This window comes from Patella vulgata, chromosome 3 (assembly GCF_932274485.2).
Source record: "Patella vulgata chromosome 3, xgPatVulg1.2, whole genome shotgun sequence".
Lineage (NCBI taxonomy): Eukaryota > Metazoa > Mollusca > Gastropoda > Patellidae > Patella > Patella vulgata.
The window spans coordinates 9,866,420-9,886,055 of NC_065881.2; the positions used below are offsets into that span (position 1 = coordinate 9,866,420).

At 35.1% G+C, this 19,636-nt stretch overlaps 1 protein-coding gene across 23 annotated transcripts in view; it reads left to right on the top strand.

Moving 5' to 3' along the window:
- LOC126815880 (uncharacterized) overlaps positions 1–19,636 on the top strand; it is a 298,227-nt gene that overhangs the window by 267,508 nt on the left and 11,083 nt on the right. For 4 of the 23 annotated variants that reach the window (XM_056099352.1, XM_056099361.1, XM_056099355.1 and 1 more), the window contains exons 2-3: positions 14,866–14,989; positions 15,249–15,336. The exons of 1 other annotated variant lie outside the window; for it this stretch is intronic. Coding sequence is in view for 7 of the 22 variants with exons in the window: in XM_056099361.1 (XP_055955336.1) it covers positions 14,965–14,989; positions 15,249–15,336 (113 nt within the window). In the remaining 15 variants the exon portion in view is untranslated. Of the gene's footprint in view, positions 1–4,722; positions 5,334–5,481; positions 7,321–8,310; positions 10,631–10,922; positions 11,551–12,273; positions 12,348–12,582; positions 14,843–14,865; positions 14,990–15,248; positions 15,337–16,288; positions 16,575–19,636 lie in introns of those variants that run through there. 18 more of the 23 variants (XM_056099350.1, XM_056099363.1, XM_056099356.1 and 15 more) reach the window with 13 other exon arrangements.

The window sequence follows — 19,636 nt, forward strand, 5'->3', positions numbered from 1 at the left end:
AAATGACTACATAATAAATTGGAAGTTCTACAATAAGGATCTTTTTTTAAAAGTCCAACGAGTAAAGAATAATTTTTTACATGGCTTCATTGATAAATAAGTGAATGAATATTGTCACGTGAATGTCTATTTTGGGCGACTGTTTGTTGCCTACAGTGCACGAGCGAGCCCGTGGGAGCACTTTTCTCATAAACGAAGTTTTGATCCGCGTGACACAGGTCAGTTTATATAGTACAGATAATTGAGGCTGTGGGCGACTCTATACACAGGAATGGCCGATCCAAAAACTGAGCTGCATTGCGAATGCTCGGAGATCTGAAATTCAGTCGAATCATGGAGCAGATTTCGTCAGATAGCAAATTACGATTTAAACGAATAGTCCCGAATGGTAGTGGTGGTTCATTCATTTCGGAAAAGGAATCTATAATTTTAAAAGGGCCAAAGCTATTTTTAGTCTTCCTCTCCCTTTTCCTTTTCCCCCTTTTGCATGGCGATTTTTGTTGACTTTTTGGTGTAGAATCGAAGAAAAAGGGTTTGAAAATACATTTTCTGCCAGGTTTTGGTGAATATTCATAATTGTGATGCGGAAGGATACAAGAGTTGAGAGGTCGGTTAGGATGAAATGCAGGGCCTGAAATTGCATGTTTACTTATCTCTACTTCCAGCTTGTGTATCTCAAGTTTTTCATGAAGAACCTCATACGTGCTTTTGGGCAAGTGGTTGCCACATGTTGCTCCATCTGTGGTAGAAAGCGTTCTACCCAACGAAAATTTGGGAAAAATTTAGAGCCGGTCTAATATACGAGAATTAACATTGTAGTCAATGGGAAATCTTTAGTGATCTGTGGCCAAATGGATATATCTGCCGCTGGTTCACAATAGCAGTGTATTTTAACGTACAGTTGAATGGGTATATCTTGTGAAATATAGCACACAGGTATAGTTTCTTGACAGTTTATAATAAAGGGTCATCTAGGATTGTTGTTTATATAGATATAGTGTCATAACTGTAAATAGTTTTCGAGATTTTTTTTTAGCTCGGGGCACCCTATGTATGTATGTATGTATGTGTGTGTGGGTGGGTGTGTGTCTGTGTGTCGCCTACAGGCCACAATTCTTAAGTGATCATATTGACACTTTACATACTTATTCCCTACACCCTAAGGATGACCCCTATTGTTTTTGGTGCATGCCCGACCCCCAGGGTTCAGAGCCACGCCCATTGCTTGTATTTGTTTGTCGTCTACAGGCCGCATTTCTTAAAGTATCATACTTATTCTTTGTACCCTAAGGAACATCCCTATCGTTTGGGGTGCATGCCCAACCCCCAGAGGCAGAGCCACGCCCATTTTCTTTTTGTGTGTCTGTGTGTCGCCTACAGGCCACAATTCTTAATTGATCGTCTTGAAAAAATTTCGTATGAATTCCTTATACCCTAAGGATGATCCCTATTGTTTTTGGTGCATGCCTGACCCCCTGGGACAACCACGCCCATTTCTTGTATTTATTTGTCATCTACAGGCCGCAATTCTTGACGGATCATTTTGAAACTTTGCATACCTATTCCTTATACCCTAAGGATGCCACCTATTGGTGATTGCCCAACCCCCAGGGGCAGAGCCACGCCCATTTGTTCTTTGTGTCTCTGTGAGTTGCCTACAGGCCACGATTCCTAATGGATTGTCTTTGAACTTGGGATATGTATTCCTTATAGCCTAAAGACGACAACTGCATGTCGCGACTCCCAGGGGCAGAGCCACGCCCAATTTTTGCCTTTAGCGCCCGAAGGCCACAATTCTGAATGGATTATCTTGGAACTTGGAATACTTTTTTTTCTTATACCCTAAGGACGGCAACTATTGATGTTGTCATTTCAATAACAGATTGGTACCTATTTATATTGTTCCATATCCAGCCCCCAGGGCCAGAGCCACGCCCATTTTTTGTATTTATCGTCTACAGACTCCAATTCTGAATGGATCATCTTGGAACTTTGCATATTTATTCCTTATACCGTAAAGACAGCAACTATTTATTTTGGTGCTTGCCCCGACCTCCTGGGTCACACCCACTTTTTTGTTAGCATTTTGTCTGTAAATTTGGCAAAACAAATCCAACGCCTAGCCTCCTTTGCCTCGTATAATATTACAGCCATTTCATATTTCATTCTCTTCATTTTAAAAAGTACCATATCAATCAATCAGTGCTGTAATGTGGACGTATATTGCAGCATTAGCGATGCTCTCGTTTATAAATAATATTATAACATACTTATTTTATGCTATTTACCATTATACAATAAGGTAGGGGAGTTGGATGGCTGAATGGTTAGCACGTGCGCGCTGTATCATAAAGTCTGTCACTGAGTCGACTGGCGTGGTTTCGAATCCCCGGTTGTACGTGACACGGAGTAGGGTCGCCTATCCAACCTCGTGGTTTTATCTTAAAAATTGATGCCGAAAAGGCCTTCGATAGAGTCTCTCACACATACTTGATGCATGTTTTGAAATATTTTGATTTTGGAGAAAACTTCATTAATTATGTAAGAATCATGTATACAGATATATAATAGTGCTGTAAAATGTAATGGCCACTTATCCCCTTATTTTAAAATTGAACGTTCAGTATGACAGGGATGTCCCATGTCTGCCATTTTGTATGTTTTATGCTCAGGGCCTCTAAATTTATTAATAAAACAGTCACCTATTAAAGGAATTTCTATTGAGTATAGCAGTTTAACTTCCTTGATTTATCAACATGCCGACGATACAAATTTAACACTTGGAGATCAAGATTCGGTAGACAAAGCTTTCGAAGTTTTAGACACTTACTGTAACGCGTCTGGTGCTAAGATTAACGTACATAAAACAGAGTTATTACCTATTGGAAAATCCGTCAACAAAAAGTACGAATTCAATAATCCTATTATTGTTAAAGAAGACTGTATTAATATTCTTGGGGTTTATTTAGGTCGGAACAAGTTAATGTGTGAAAAACTTAACTGGGACGATAAAGTTAATAAAATTAAGTGTATTTTAAATATGTGGTTTAAACGTAATATCAGTTTACAAGGCAAGATCCTTGTCACAAACAGTTTACTGTTATCTAAATTATGGTACACAACGAGCGTTATACCGATACCGCCTACCGTTGAAAGTGACATTGTAAAGCACGTGCAAAGCTATATTTGGAACAAAAAGCCTCCACAAATACAGTATAAAACTATTATTGGAAATAAGTCAATAGGTGGTTTGGCACTTCCTCATATAGGTTTGAAATCAGATGCACTGTGCATCAAATGGTTAATTAAATATTTTGATGATACACATAACGCCGTATGGAAAGAGACAATGACGTATTTTCTACGGAAATACTCTGATCTCGATTTAAGCCATGATATTTTTAATATACATTATAAAACTAGTTTAATGAAGACCTTACCTGTATTTTATCAAAGATTACTTTGTGCTTGGAATAGACTAAATAATAACTGTAGAAGTTGTCCTATAGATATCTATGATATTTCTTGTCAATCCTTGTTTAATAATCCTTTCATATCAAAGGATAATCAAACGTTACTATCCCCGAAATCTGATATATTTAAACAGTGTAATATTGTAAAGGTATATGATATTATATATTATGTAAAACCTGACTTCTTACCACCTCATACTATATTGGATATCATTCATACAGATTTCCCTGAGTATTGTAGCGAAAAAATATTAAAACAATATAATATTATAAAGTCTTATATTCCTGATACTTGGTGTACTATTATTAACAACCATACTACCTTTCTTTAAAAAAGAAAAGAATGTATTTTTACAATTGATAACGAAAAAATTGAACCAAAGCAATTAACAACTAAGTTCTGTTATAACAGTCTTATTAAGAAATTGTTCGTAGAATCAAAATGTATTGTATTTTGGGAGAAAATAGTGATGAATATAAATTGGAATATTGTATGGAAAAATGTATTTTTAAGTTTTAAAGACCCGCAAATGATAACATTAGAGTATAAAGTTGTACACAATATTATTTGGACAAAATTAAAATTATTCAAGATAAATAAAACATTAGATGACATTTGTCCAGTGTGTAAAGAAGAAACTGAAGATATAATACATATGTTTTTTAATTGTCTAGATTTACTATACCTAAGAATGATTATTAAAGAAATGTTAAATGATTTATTATCTACCAATGTCACTGAGGAAGATCTCAAAACATATTTCTTAATTGGGTTACAATCCAAAAACAACTCTCAGCCCTACGAATTAGTCAATTTAATACTAAGCTGTGCCCGAATTTCTGTGAATAAACGGAGAATGAAATCCCTTGACAATACTACTACTATAGAAATTGATGTTGTAATTTTTTTTAAAAAATGTATTAAAGAGCTCCTTTAATAATGTAAGAGAGTACTGTAAGAAAAATAATATTAATTTTATTAAAAAGTTTATTTCGCCGTCATTATTTTTTTTTTATGAAAGTAATGGATCTATATGTATCGATATATAATTATTATTTTAAATATTGAAACTAACTTTTAAACTCGAAATGGTTTCGCACTTTCGCCAAGTTACGAGATTGAAAGCTATAGATAAATGAAGCCCACTGTGCTTATATTGTAAATATCTTTATGTTGTTAATGGTACTATATACTTTTTATATATTTTAAATGTGTGTGTCTGGAGTGTGATTGTTACACTGAAAAAAAACTTGTGTTGGATCTCAACACAAGTACTTGTGTGAAAATTATTCTACACAAGTTATGTGTTGTTTTGCATTGCATTAACACAAACTTGTGTTCTTTTTAATGCATTAACACAAATCTTGTGTTTTTTCCATATAATTAACACAAGTAATGTGTACCGTCAACAAATATTTTTTTTTTTAAATTTGAACTCCATACAAAGTCTTAATCCGGGGGTCCACAAGTAAGAGAAAGGTATTTTTTACTCAGACAATATAGCCAGACAGACTTGAATGCTAATTGGTGTTAAGATGTCTGTAGTTAAAATAAAGTTGGGCCCAATAAACTGGTAGATCAAAGGCCTGTTGAGCGCTCATGCCCGGTGTGATTTTAACAATTGACTCCAAATGCGTTGACAAGAAAATAAGTAAAACTGTTATTGAATGTGATTGGTTGATAAAATCAACGTACTATAGGCTACATTTTGTCTGCGATATCATCTCGGTGGAAGCGGACATTAAATGAAGTGATTTCACACAATTAATTTAACATTTAACAACGTGCTGAAATGATTTTGGAGCAGTGATATGTTTGACAAATGTAAGCTAATGGTCACATAGAATACAAGACCGCAGGTTTGTGAATATTTATATAAAAAAAATAATACCATGTATGTAATTTAGCATCGATATTGTTTCTCTGTATAATATTAGTATTTCGTTTCCTTAAAAAAAACTCCAACAATTTAAACCGGAAGTTCATGTTTATTATATGGCGCGGTCAGGAAAAAAATTTCGGCATGTTATTATCAAATCTGTTCAATTTTTCTGAAATCATGCTTAATTAACATTAGTTGTTCGGCGCTACGATGTTGTTCAAATACTTACATTACAGAATCACATTATGATTAAAGCAGAAACGGTTCGACTTGAACCAGCAGGTAAGAATCTGTTTTGAAATTATATCTTGGGAGGTTGGATTGGCGTTGGAGACCCGATTGGCGGCCATTTTGATTCTTGTTTCATGATTTTTTTTATATTATAACGATTTTGCCAAGAGTAGACATAAACGCGGGCACAGACTAGAAAAAAATCTTTTTACACTTTTGTGTTAGTTGAATTGTAATCTAATTTATGTTTAAAAAAACAACCTTAAATCTAATAAGCAGACGGAAGATATGGACGAACAACAAGAACAAGTTATGGAGGTCCCAACAACTGAACTTATGGAAGTAGAAGAATCGTTTACAGCCGAAACCCGATACGATGTGCCAGTTCCGGTTATGGAGTCCTCCATCTCAGACGATGCCGACGTTAGTGTCTTCTGCGACGAAGAACCCGTAGTGGTGTATCACTATAAACCTCAGAATGCCTCGTTCGGCATTTCTGTCCAAACGAGGCAAAAACGTGTCAAAATTTTTGCCCCGATTTTGCCTCGTTGTAACGAGGTAAAAAAAATACCTCGTTTCTCTGGAGTTCCAAAACGTGTTTTTTTTTAAATTGCCCTGTTTTTGGAACGAGGTATTTTGTTCAGAACGAGGCTGGGTAAAATGGCCTCGTTTACTAAACGAGGTATTTTATCCAAGATAATTATTAGCGGTATTTGCTGTCGACAAATAGAGCCATACAAATAATGTTCGGACCATCATGTGACCAATTGCAGATCTACAAATTAGATTATTTATTTGGGACATGATATTGTTCATAGTTATGGCTTACTACACTGGAGTTCTATTATGTATAATAAACGCTTCCCGAGCGAAACAAAACATAACAATGTCACGTGACAATATTACATATGGCGGATACAAGCGTTCTTTGATTACATGCTGTTTGGTTTGATTATTAAATAATACGGCAATCTGTATATATGGGAAAAGGAGAATGAATTTCCCCAAATCCAAAACTAGATGACTGGAATATTTATTGAATGGAAAGTAAATATTTTATAAACAAAAATATTCGGATTTGCAGTATCCTAGCTTGGATGGATTTGTGATTTGAATCTCGAACTCAGTGTTTTATACATTTTATTATAAAATTGTAATAAATGTTTTACATGAATGAACAAAATCTACAATTTAAAACAGTACAATAACATTGTGATTTGACGCTCTACAAATCACTAAGAGTATAACAATTGCTTGTTGAAAAAGCGTTAATAATATGTTTTTTTCCATTTATTATTTTTTAAAAATATATTCAAAAAGAATGCGTCTTTTACAGATTTCAATATAACCACAAATGGTTGATTGTTTTAATGCTAAGATAAGTATTAATGGTTTGTATTTGAAAATCAAATTATATAAGCGAAAAATAGTAAGATACATTATGTATATCTTAAAACACTCCCTTCTCAGTTACTACTTCGGCGAATATCGTTTGATAATTTAGATGATCAGAATTAAACACCGTTTTGCTATGTTATTATTGTTTTATGATTGGGTGGGGGTATACTTAATTAGGGGATTGGATTGAAAGATTATAGCTACCATCTTATGGGGACATAATGTGTGGTGCATTTACGGTCTTATAAAGCTCTATTCTTACATAAAGAATTCTTGATTCGCACGGAAGTGTTTTAGCCGTGATCATTTTAAGTCATGCTTATGCCAAGATCTGGGTAAGTGTTAATTTAACTAGATATCAGAAAAGTACCACGTTTTCATAAATGTACTCTTTAGATAAATTGTACAATATTTATCAGTTCACTAGTTACAATAAAATCATGCATTATAGCTATTTTTATTTATTTATCCCTGGTGCTTCAAATTCAATTTAGGGTGCCTCAACATATTTAACAATATGTTTTAAAGCTTTAGGTCATTTTATTATATCTTTCTACCATAAATAATAGCCCGAATTTAGGTATACCAAAAGTTAAAGAAATATAAACAGTTTTTGAGTCATTCAGATATGACTGCCAAAATTGTCACCAACACACATGTCGTGTTTAGGCTAAAATCTAACCAGAAAAGTATTGTCAATACATAATAAAATATATATTGCATTAATCAATTCCATTCCGCAATTGGTTTGTCTTAAACTCGTCATTTGTGTTCATGGGCATCAGGGTCGAGATGGCAACGTTATATGTTTTATTCGTCTAATTTACTATAAAACATCATTCGGTTTGCCTCACGGGTTAACGGCATATTAATAGCTTTATTCACTGAGATGGTTCCTTTACTTATAGTTTATTTTTCGAATTGCTTTTTGTATTTATTTAAATGGAAATATTAACAACATTCTATAAGTCAATCCACGAACATACCCAATTTCAATATTTGCGTGTTGACCTTTAACATCACACTTAGATCCTGTACGCTTTGTGTCTTACAGTCAATACATGTCATGAAGAAATCTTTAGACATAATTTCGTTTATAATACTTTACTCGTTTCTATTGAGTTGTTTAGCAGAAGTAACCCATGACAACAATATGTTGAGACGACTACGTAACAGAATAGGACGATTCAATGTTATTAAAATGACACAATGACAATTTTAATTTTATTACCAACCCTTTCACAATATTTGAATGAAATATCTCACACAGGGTGTTAATCTGTTTTCAGTTTCTATTCCAATTCAATAAAACATTCAATACATGTCTTGGCTTGATTCATTATTTACAATTTAATACGTTAATCGTGTATTTTAAATAATACAGTTCAAGAGATCAAAACATTTCCGAATTTATACATTCAACATTACACGTAGACCTAAATGTATTTTTCAAATACGTGTATAAACATTTATATGAAATATATTATAAACAGATATGCTATGACCAGAGTTGCCATTATCTTTATTATTCGACTGGAAAACTCCTGTCATTCACTCTGTCGTTCGACTGATCCATCATTCACGTTGTCATTTCCGAGTCTGAAATTTGGGGTATAGGGGTAGCTCGGACAATTACCTTATCTATTCAAAGCGCTTGTTTAGTTTTAAATACTTGTGAACTTTACTAAAACTCACTTTGTTGAACGGGTTACTTTCGTTGGTATCGCCATATAGGAACGCTTTTGTATTTATGGATTTAAATGGGAGGGTATTTAATGTTGAGATACGCTGAGACGAATAATTTGGGCAGTGCAGAAAATAATGGTCGCTGTCTTCTTGAGTATGACCACAACTGCATGTCGGGTTATGTGAAATATGCATTAAAAATCTATGGAAGTTTAGAGCACTTTTACAATTACGAAGTCTGGAATGTATAATCTGAAATTTACGTTCTCCATAGTAACATCTTACTGACATCAATAAATACAAAAATATGACTAAGTCGAAAGTCAACAAGACGGTATACAAGCCAAAATGCAAGTCGAAAATAAGAAATTAGGAAAAAAAACGAGGGGCGCTATTATCGCAGTGTATTATTTCTTGATTTCCTATTTTCGAGTCGATTTTGGCTTGTATAGCGTTGCTGTCGCCTCACATTTTGTCGTAACTGCTACTTTTCGACTTTCGTGTTTTGGAGGGCGAAAAGTAGAAATTAAGAATGGTAGGCTTCTATAGTTAGGCGTTTGTATATATGACTGTATACTTGACACATGTACGACCTGAATGGCTGAATGGCCGGTAACCAAATATGTTATTGTGAGTGTTAAACGACATCGTAATTATTTTATATTTTGCAAAAAAAACAAACAACAAAAAACAAAACAAAAAACACAAGCCGTGATTGCCATTACTACAATACGGATTACTAAATATACTTTGTGTTCAATTTTATATTTTAATACTGAAGACAGGGCCGGACTATAAATGAACAAGGCGGATCCTTTTGGCTTATATTGAGTAATTATTGCAACGTGTTACAGTTGAAAGTTCCAAAGCATTTTCACATTCCATGTCCGATAAATTTAATCATCATGCAACTACTGATTGGTGGGTCGTCGAAACATTTAGATGCATACATCACAGCACCGTGGTTTAGACAACTTGCAATTGAACTAGTTTTATTGTTGTACACATAATGAAAGAAACTGTGTTATTTCACAGCTGAATTCTATGGTAAGAACCGTAGAACCACCTTGTAGGGAATAACTTTTAAACATTAACACCCTATACACACTCTGCCAGCGGCATCTTTGACCCACACTCTCTTAACATTAATCCAAACTTTAAATCTTTCAACGGTTTAACAAGAAGGTGCTAAATATTTCCATTTAAATAAATACAAAAAGCAATTCGAAAAATAAACTATAAGTAAAGGAACCATCTCAGTGAATAAAGCTATTAATATGCCGTTAACCCGTGAGGCAAACCGAATGATGTTTTATAGTAAATTAGACGAATAAAACATATAACGTTGCCATCTCGACCCTGATCCCCATGAACACAAATGACGAGTTTAAGACAAACCAATGGCGGAATGGAATTGATTAATGGAATAAAATATTTATTATGTATGGACACTAAGTTTTATGGTTAGACTTTAGCCTAAAAAAACATGCGCGCTGATTACAATTTTGGCAGTCATATCTGAATGGCTCAAAAACTGGTTATATTTCTTTAACTTTTGGTATACTTAAATTCGGGCTATTATTTCATATATATATTGATCAACAGCGGCGATAAAAATCATTAGTCTCGACAATGACTAGTTGTAAGTGAAAGTCTCTCAGGGGAGCCAGGCGGCTCTGTGAATAAAGAGCTGGCTTGAACGCCTCGTGTTCATTAGCCTGAATAGTGAAGGAATGCGGGTCATTAAACCCCAATTTCATTTCATAAATCTCTCGGCTCAATAATGAGCTACTCGGGTTGGTTAGATCCACGCCTTAATGCATATACAACCAATAGAGAAATAGGTCAAATATGGCGACAATGATCAACTTGCTCTTCTTCTACTAAATTAAAGATTCGTATGGAGATTCTGTCGATATAATCATATATTTATATCTGCTCTTTCTTAAAATGGAGACGGTTAGTAAAATGGTCTTCTTTACGTTCCTAAATATCAGTATGACCTTAGTGAATACCGCACGATTACGATCCGTTCCAGACTGATAACTTTACGTTCCTAAATATCAGTCTGACCGTAGTGAATACCGTACGATTACGATCCGTTCCATACTGATACCTTAATTATAGGCTAATTATAGAGCCTTCAATTTCAAACACATTTTTATTATCATATGCTCTTATTTTTTTTTCATCATTATGTGATTAACATTTCCTAAACTTTACGATTTTCAACTTTTTTTTAAAATAATAGTCCATCTCTGAGACAACAAAAACGTAAATAAATGGAAGATAAAAGCAAGAAAGACAACCCTAATAAAGGAGTCAGGACTAAGACTAGTAATTATTTCCCCTTATTTCATGATTGTCGAATGTAGTGCGAGTTATAAATAGACAATTTTTCCCTTAATTTTTTTCTCCCCTCTTCCTGCATTTTTGGGTTGACTTTTTGGTCTAGAATTGGAGAAAAGGGATCAAATTTGCAATTTCATAGCAGTTTTGGGTAATACTGATGATATTACAGCGGAGGGATAGGGGGTGTAAAGTGTCTTTCTGCAGAGCAATCATTGTGTCGGAAGTGAGATTTTCACCCCTGTCAACTTCAAATCCGTGTAGCAAAAAATCTAAACGGTCAACCCCCTACAAAATTATGATGAGGAGATTGCCAAATGTTGTCCCCATTGTGCCTATAAAGATTGGAACCAACGGAATGTTGAGCAAAAAGCTACAGCCTGTGATGTTACAGTCATTTAACATTGAAGTCAATGGGCAAATAATTGCTAGTCTGACTCCTGATGATAAAGAAGCATGGCCGACTCGGGGTGTTGATATTTTTTCAACGGCTTATTTCCTGAAGTTTTGAATGGAAAGTGTCAGAAATGGTAAGAATACTGCTTTTTATTGCCCAGCAGTAAGTTTTTTGACTATTTGGTATCAAAATAGCCATGATTGGGGGTATCCGTTGGTTGTAAATGTGTAACATTTTGTTCACAATGATATCAAAACATGGTTAGGTCTAAATATTAAGGCCAACTCAACTCCAGATTTGGTCTAAAGTCACGAGATGTAAACAAGACTGACCCTAACCCAAGACCCAGTCCTTACCCTAACCCTAACCCACAATCTTGTCAAAAAGCATGTAGCCTAGGCCTAAGCCAAGACCTAGTTCTGACCCTAGCCCAAACCCACAATTGTGTCAAAAAATCATGTGCCCTAACCCTATTTACATGTTGTGACCTTGAACCAAGTCTGCAGTTGGCCTTAACATTTAGACCTAACATGTTTTTGACATCATACAATGAAATGTTAACATGTACACTCCAAAATTCACACCTATGTGACTTTTGACCAAACATGCAGTTGGCCTTAATATTTAGACCGAACCTCAAAACATGGCATCTACCTTTGAGATTGGCTTAGACTTATGTGACACTCAAGGTTTACTTTTTTACTGATTGTTAACTGGTTTCTTTTTGGAGGACCAGTGACGGGCTGTTCGCGAGAAATAAAGAGGTTTATTTCTATTTCCAGTTGAAACCATATTTTTTTCTTATTTTCTCACTGTTTTTTATTGCATATTTATCCCCAGCCTCCTATCATTTCAGGTGCCAGGGCAATGTTTTATAGAGTGGAATGATTGACCTCAACACAAGTATTAAAAAAAAAAGAAGCAAAACAGGTGAGATAAATGTGCATTTCATACACTTTAAGAAGTACATCCAACCTCATCCCCACTTCTGCTGACTAATAGTAATGGGCTGGAAATTTGGTACTGCACAGGCCTGTCTTCTCCCCTTGACATTTAACTGAATGACAGAATTCCACATTTTGACCATTTTCTGGATGTCAATGACCATTTCCCTGGATAGTATTCGCCCCAGAATTCTCATTCTCATCCAAATTTAACATTTCAGGTCTACATCTCAAAACCTGATCTCTTCCTCTACTGGCTTTAGGAGAACGATGATGCATATCAATTTCATCCCTGATCTCTATGACACCTGTGGTGGAAGAGGAGGGCAAATCGTAATCAGTTTGGGTTCCAGGCCCGAGGACCTCTGTAAACTTTGCTTTTTGGTGATGACTTAATTTCCGAGCTTGAAAAGGACGCTTGTGTTTTTATCATGGCCTCTCATATTGGAAGATAACATTAATGGCTTGTGTGTTGATCGACGGTTGTGCATATCTCTTGGTCAGGAAAGTTGTAGGCACCATCGCCATTGTAAATCATTTGACAGGCCCGTGTGAACGGGGCGACCTATGATTGGTCAGCAATGTATCAGATTCCATACCGGGGGGTGGGGATGAAAAAACTGTTGTAGTGTTACATAATCAGATTATTTCAACTTACTTATCCTGTGGAAATACAGCTATATGGGAGATATTTTTAAATTAATAGGCCCTGCATGTTTCAACATTTTAGATTTGACCACAATCTGGCACTTGAAACTATGTTAACAGAGAAAAACTGTGTGGTTTTCGATGAAAGTGTTAAAAGTCTAATATTGCATCATGATTACTGTTTTAAAGTATTTTCGTGTTTGATTTATATTGAATTCATCTCATCTTTTTGAAGAATGCATTTATGTTCAAAAATAAAAATGTTCTGTGGAATTCAAAATTCATGTGCTTTTAAATTATCAGATTCCAAACTGGGGGATAGGGATGAAAAAGCTGTTGTAGTGTTACATAATCAGATTATTTCAACTTACTTATCCTATGGAAATACAGCTATATAGGAGATATTTTAAAATTGATAGGCACTGCATGTTTCAACATTTTAGATTTGACCACAATTTGGCACTTGAAACTACGTTAACAGAGAAAAACTGTGTGGTTTTCGATGAAAGTGTTAAAAAGTCTAATATTGCATCATGATTACTGTTTTAAAGTATTTTCGTGTTTGATTTATATTGAATTGTATTTAGAAAACGAAGGAAACCGAATGACCCAGCGAAAAAACTCAAGAGATTGGACAGGCGACTCTACTCCTTGAAATTGAAACCATGCCACTTAACACAATGACAGACCCTGTGATTTCATGCGCATGCATTACCTACTAGACCATTCCCCCCAGTCCCACCCCATATCGAATAAAAGTATGACTTATTTCAAATATGATATTTACATATAAAGAAAGTAGAGAGACTTCAATCTTACTAGAAAAATACTAGATTACCTGAAATGAAATGGGGTTTAAAGACAACGTCCTACTGGTCAGCTCCGACTGGTCTAATGCATTGTGCTAAGTGAAAATGTTTGTCTGGGCATCGACACTATGGCCTACTCTCATACCGAATTCAAATTTAGTTAGTGTTAGTTGTATTTTACGTCCGCTTCCACCGAGGTGATATCGCAGACAATGACGTGTTATGTGTACAAGGTGCATTAATTTACAATGTGATTAGTGAGAAATATTAGGATGGTTAGGTTTTCATATATATGTACATAGGACAATAAACAACAGTAGGATAACATGTGCAAAGGACGAAACAGGTGCCAGTAGACATTTACAAACATGCGATTTGACGGAACAGACATGGACAAAGACGGACATTTTCACAGACATAGACATATTATGTACATATATATATATTTTGGGTCGATTGGGTTGGTCTGGTCGTTCTGTCCGGTAGAATGGCAGGGCGGTGCAACTCTACCTTGGGGCTTTGTTGGTGAGTTTGAGTCCTGGTCCATTCTTCCTTCCATTTGGGTATGTTGTCCGGTATGGTAGCGTTTTTACATCTTTATTTATGTTATTCATTCCTTTTATTGTTGGTTCTCTGAAGGAAGAATCCAGCACCTGAAAAAGAAAGCTAGAGAAAAGAGAGTATCTGATCTTACTGTGATTTTTTGGTTATGTGTACGCCAATGTGTACATTGGATCTCAGGGGAAACCACTCTGCAAAATCAAGATGAGCTTTCTCGGTCAACCCCAAGAGATAACCTGTGGCCTCCATGCTAGTGTGCCAGCACCTAATTTACTCAGTCACCATGGCCGTCTTCTAATTACTGTGACAGTGAAACCATGTGACAAACAAGGATTATTAAGATAGACTTTTACGGCTTGGTAGTTCCTTGGGATTAAAACTTTTGATACATATAGATACATTAGTTTCAATTTCATATCACACAGTTTGTATATATGGTAAGGTAGCTTTAATCGTAAATTACATATCATTTATTTATTTTTTCAGTTTCAATATTGGATGTATATGCAAATCACCCAGAAAAAGATCATGTAATAACAAAAGAAATTATAAAAGAAAAAAAGGAAGAAGAAATGGCTGGAAAAAATGATGATAGAGCAGCTTTTTCTTGGTGGGTAACTATTCAATTCTAATAGAAAAGATTGTTATGCTATTTTGAAATCTAAAATTCAGTTTAGTATAGTAAAACTGTACACGTCATGTATGAGCAGAGACAGAATCTTAGTTATATGTAGATATCACTGTCTCATCTGTGGCAAAGCAAACCAACACATGAAACAAAACAAATGTAATTAAAGTAACATTTTTTTAATTAATCAAAACTGTCTAGTCAATTTAAGCCAACTAATACATTGCCATTTTTTTTTCAGTTACCCACCTCGGAAGATCAAGTTGGAAAGGGCTATTGATATTGTGGCGACGTTTTCTCACAGATCTTGCTTATCAGACAAAGACTATGTAAGTACCATGCATATTTGCTTTTTAAATCAGGAACTGGGTCTATACACTTGGTGGGGGGGTTGGATGGACGTTAAACCCCATTTCTCTCTCTCTCTCCTAAATATTGAGATTTTTGTTTACTTTTAAACTGCATATATTCAAGGTATCAGGAGCTTTTTATGGCTCCCGTACAATTTTATAAACATGAAGGACTGTACCTTTTGAATATTAAACCATCAAATTATTTTATAATTTTGAAAATGAAATGAAATGGGGTTTAACATCCTACTGTTTTGCTCATAAATTGGGCTAATGAAGACGGGCATACGCCATACAGTGTGCTATGAAGGGAATTTTGCCCGGGCAGCGGCGCTACAGCCTACTCTTATATCGAATTCCAATTGCCAAGGAATCTTTTATGTGCACGCCAATGTGTACACGGGACCTCGGTTTTTCGTCCCATCCGAACGACTAGACAGCTGTCCTTGTCAGGTCCTCCGTCCTGTATCACTGACAAGGGGAAAACACGCAAAATGTAAGTAACATATATATTTGTATTTTTAATCAGGAAGTACTTCTATACACTTGCTTGGTAATCTAGTTATTCTTCTTGGGGCAATGCCTAGTACTCTGCTGTTTCAAGTACTTGGCATGCTTGATTTTTGCCAATCACATCCATTGATTTCCTTCAAGTTGCGATAGGCCCTACATGTATGTGTATTTTTACAGTAAATAGCAGTAAAATAATGATGGACAGTATTTTACTTTCAAATAGATTTCAGTAGATTTTAAAGGGTAATATCCAATTTGTTGTCAATGGAAATAAAATAAGAATGGGTCCAAAAATAATTAGACATTACGCAAAGTTGAAACCAAATAGAGACTCGGTCTCGATGTGGCAAAATAAATTGTTTATTTAAACGTTGTGAACCATAGAAAGTATTCTTATCTCCTACTTTTTATTTTTTAGGCTGGAACACCATTGAAAGAGTATTTGCTGTATGATAACAACAAGAAAACCCAAGCATCAATTTATTTTATACTTCTGGGAAAGAATGCATTTGACCCAATTTTTAAATATTTATTTTTTGTTATTAATGTTAAATTTTCTTCCAAAACACAATTAGATTTTAATTCTCTTCAGAAATGTATGTATAATATAGCAAGTAAAGTGGCATATAAATCACTTAGAATTTGGTCAGAAATCATAAAGTATTTAATAGGCATTACTAGAAACCAAATGTAGATCAAATACACCCAGAATTACAAAAAACCTTGACCTACATAAAGGTGACTTTCCCTTGCTTATGAAATGAAATACGGTTTAGTATCCTACTTTTCTGTGTTCTTAGAGTGATTCTGCCCTACACCCTACTCTTATATCAAATATTTCAACTGTCAAGGGTTCTTTAACGGGAACCCGGGGGGGGGGGGCAATGATTAACACGCACACATTTGATCAGGAAGTCTGTCATTGAGTCAAATAATTCAATTGTCAAGGCTTCTTCTAAGTGAACGCAGTGGGGATGGTTTCGATTCCGGGAATGGGGGAGGGGGTGGTGGATGGCCGAATGGTAAGCATGTGCGTGCGGTATCATACGGCCTGTCATTGAGTCAACTGGCGTGGTTTCGAATCCCCGGTTGTACGTGACAAGGAGTAGGGTCGCCTGTCCAATCTTGTGGGTTTTCTACGGGACCTACTGTTTCCTCCCACTGCTAAAGACCCCTATGCGCAACGAATTATTGAAATAAAATTAAACCATATGTTAATCCCGAAATGACCTAGTTTGTGTCAAGTGGACGTTAAACCCCATTTCTCTCTCGCTCTCTTTCGATTCCGGGCTTGTACCCAATTATCCCTTGCCATATCCAAGACTACTGACAAGTGGGAACTATGCCGGAAAATCCAGTTGAAATTTCTCGGCCAACACCTTATACTCACTGAACCACTGTGGCTTATGACTTGTGATTGTATATAAATTTTTTGTACATATGATATTTTTTTATTTCAATCCTGTAATCTTGATGCTTTGCTTCTTTTATTTACAAAATATTCATTTTGTTTGGGGTTTTTTAATGAGGAAAAGGTTTTACATCATTTTATTACTCCTGCAAAATAGTGCATTTTTCTTTTGTTAGTTTTCTGTGTATATTAGTTATTTCTATATGTCTCACAAATCACTTGCAGTGTGATTTTGTAGCACTTTTCAGTTTTTGAAATTGTTTCAATTTAGTGCATAATTAATCTTAGTGCTTGGTTTGGATGTTATTAAATTTAGATATTATTTGAATTATATATTTTGGAGTATGGTGTAGGGATACTGTGTACATATCTTTATATTCTCAGTTCTTGTTTTGGGGTAAAGAACAATTTATATAGCTATTTTATATTTTGTGATAGGTAAAGTGTGTGGGGTTAAGAACAATTTAAATAGCTATGTTATATTTTGTGATGGGTAAAGTGGGGTGTGTGTGTGTGTGTGTGTGTGTGTGGGGGGGGGGGGGGGGGGGGTCATTATATATAACACAATATAATTAGTATTAGAATTCTCTGTTTTTCTGTTAACATTTCAAATATCTATTTAGTTTTGATGTATTAATTTACGTTTTCCTATGATTTTATGAATAAATAATAATCTTACAAAAACAAAAACAAATTTTGTTTCCTTCTTTTATCAAACTTTACAGGTCTAACAGAGCAAAGAGATGGGTCCTGCATAAAAAGGTTGCTATACTGTATATAAATTGGGGAAAAACACAACACAAGTTTTTGTGGATGGTTATACACAAGTTTGTATGAAACCACACAAGTTTCAGAAATTTCAACACAAGTTTCAGAAATTTTAACACAAGTTTCAGAAATTTCAACACAAGTTTCAGAAATTTCAACACAAGTTTCAAAAATTTCAACACAAGTATCGTGTAGATTTTCACACAAGTTTCAACACAAGTTTATGTTGTTTGATAAATTTTAACACAAGTTTTGTGTTGTTTCAACATTTAACACAAGTTTTGTGTTGTTTCAACACAAGTTTGTGTTGTTAAATAGAGACACCTTACTTGTGTTGAAAACAACACAAGTTTGTGTTGTTTCAACACAAGTTTTTTTTCAGTGTAGCGTGCATCTGTATATTTAATATACTTGAATGAGTGAATGTTTTTTAACATGTAATCGGATGTACTGTATATTTATGCTGTATTAGTACCTGAATAAAATTTTCTCAAGAAAAAAAAAAAAAAAAAAAAAGCGTGCGCGCGCTGTATCATAAAGTCTGTCACTGAGTCGACTGGCGTGGTTTCGAATCCCCGGTTGTACGTGACACGGAGTAGGGTCGCCTATCCAACCTCGTGGGTTTTCTCCGGGTCTTCCGGTTTCCTCCCACTGCTAAAGACCCCTACGCGCAAGCGAATTATGTAAATAAAATTAAACCGTATGTTAGTCCCGAAATGCCCTAGTTTGTGTCGAGTGGACGTTAAACCCCATTCTCTCTCTCATATTTACTTAGATCAGATAATTACATAGTAGTAGTACAAATAGTATATTTTGTTTGGCCCTTTAAATTAGTTTTCTATTTAATGTTAGGGTCAAGAAGTAGTACTGATCTGGAGGCGGCATGGTATCATTTTAAAATTATGACGATTGAAGCCAGTTACGCCATTTTAGTTAACCCAAAACATTGAAACTAACTGTTTGTGTGGGGTAAATAAGACTGGGAATGGTTGATAACACTCGAATCCGGTGAGATTTCCAACAAGGTATGTTCCGAAAAAGCGCCCTCTCAATGTACGCACGTGCATCGTTAAACAATCCTCCTTGTTCGTTTCCAGTGGGACAGGAAACCAGTTAAAGATACTTTCCCGCGTACAATCTGGGTGATTTAATGGTATATATAGACTAAAAAACATATTCAAACTAATTAATTTGTCATAATTTTGCTTCAAATCCTTCTCAAACATTGTAATTGAGAAGGAATGCCTGCTATAAAAATTCGATCAAACCAGGTCACGTGACTTACCTCTCTTGGAAGTCAGAGGAGAATAAATTGGATACATAAGACGATGTTGCCTTTAATAGCTTACTATTTATTACAAATATCGAATCCTAATTAAATTCTCGGATTATCCACTACCCGCGTCTTTTTCCGTCATTTTATGTCAGAAAGTGTTGTACGTGTAACTCTTCATAAAGTTTATCAACTTGTACATCAAGCGCTCAATGTTCGCGTGTGACCTTTGACATCACGCGTGCAAAAATTCCTAATCGTCGGACTGTCGATTAGGGGAACCCTTACATTTTTGTCCTATATACGCTCCACGA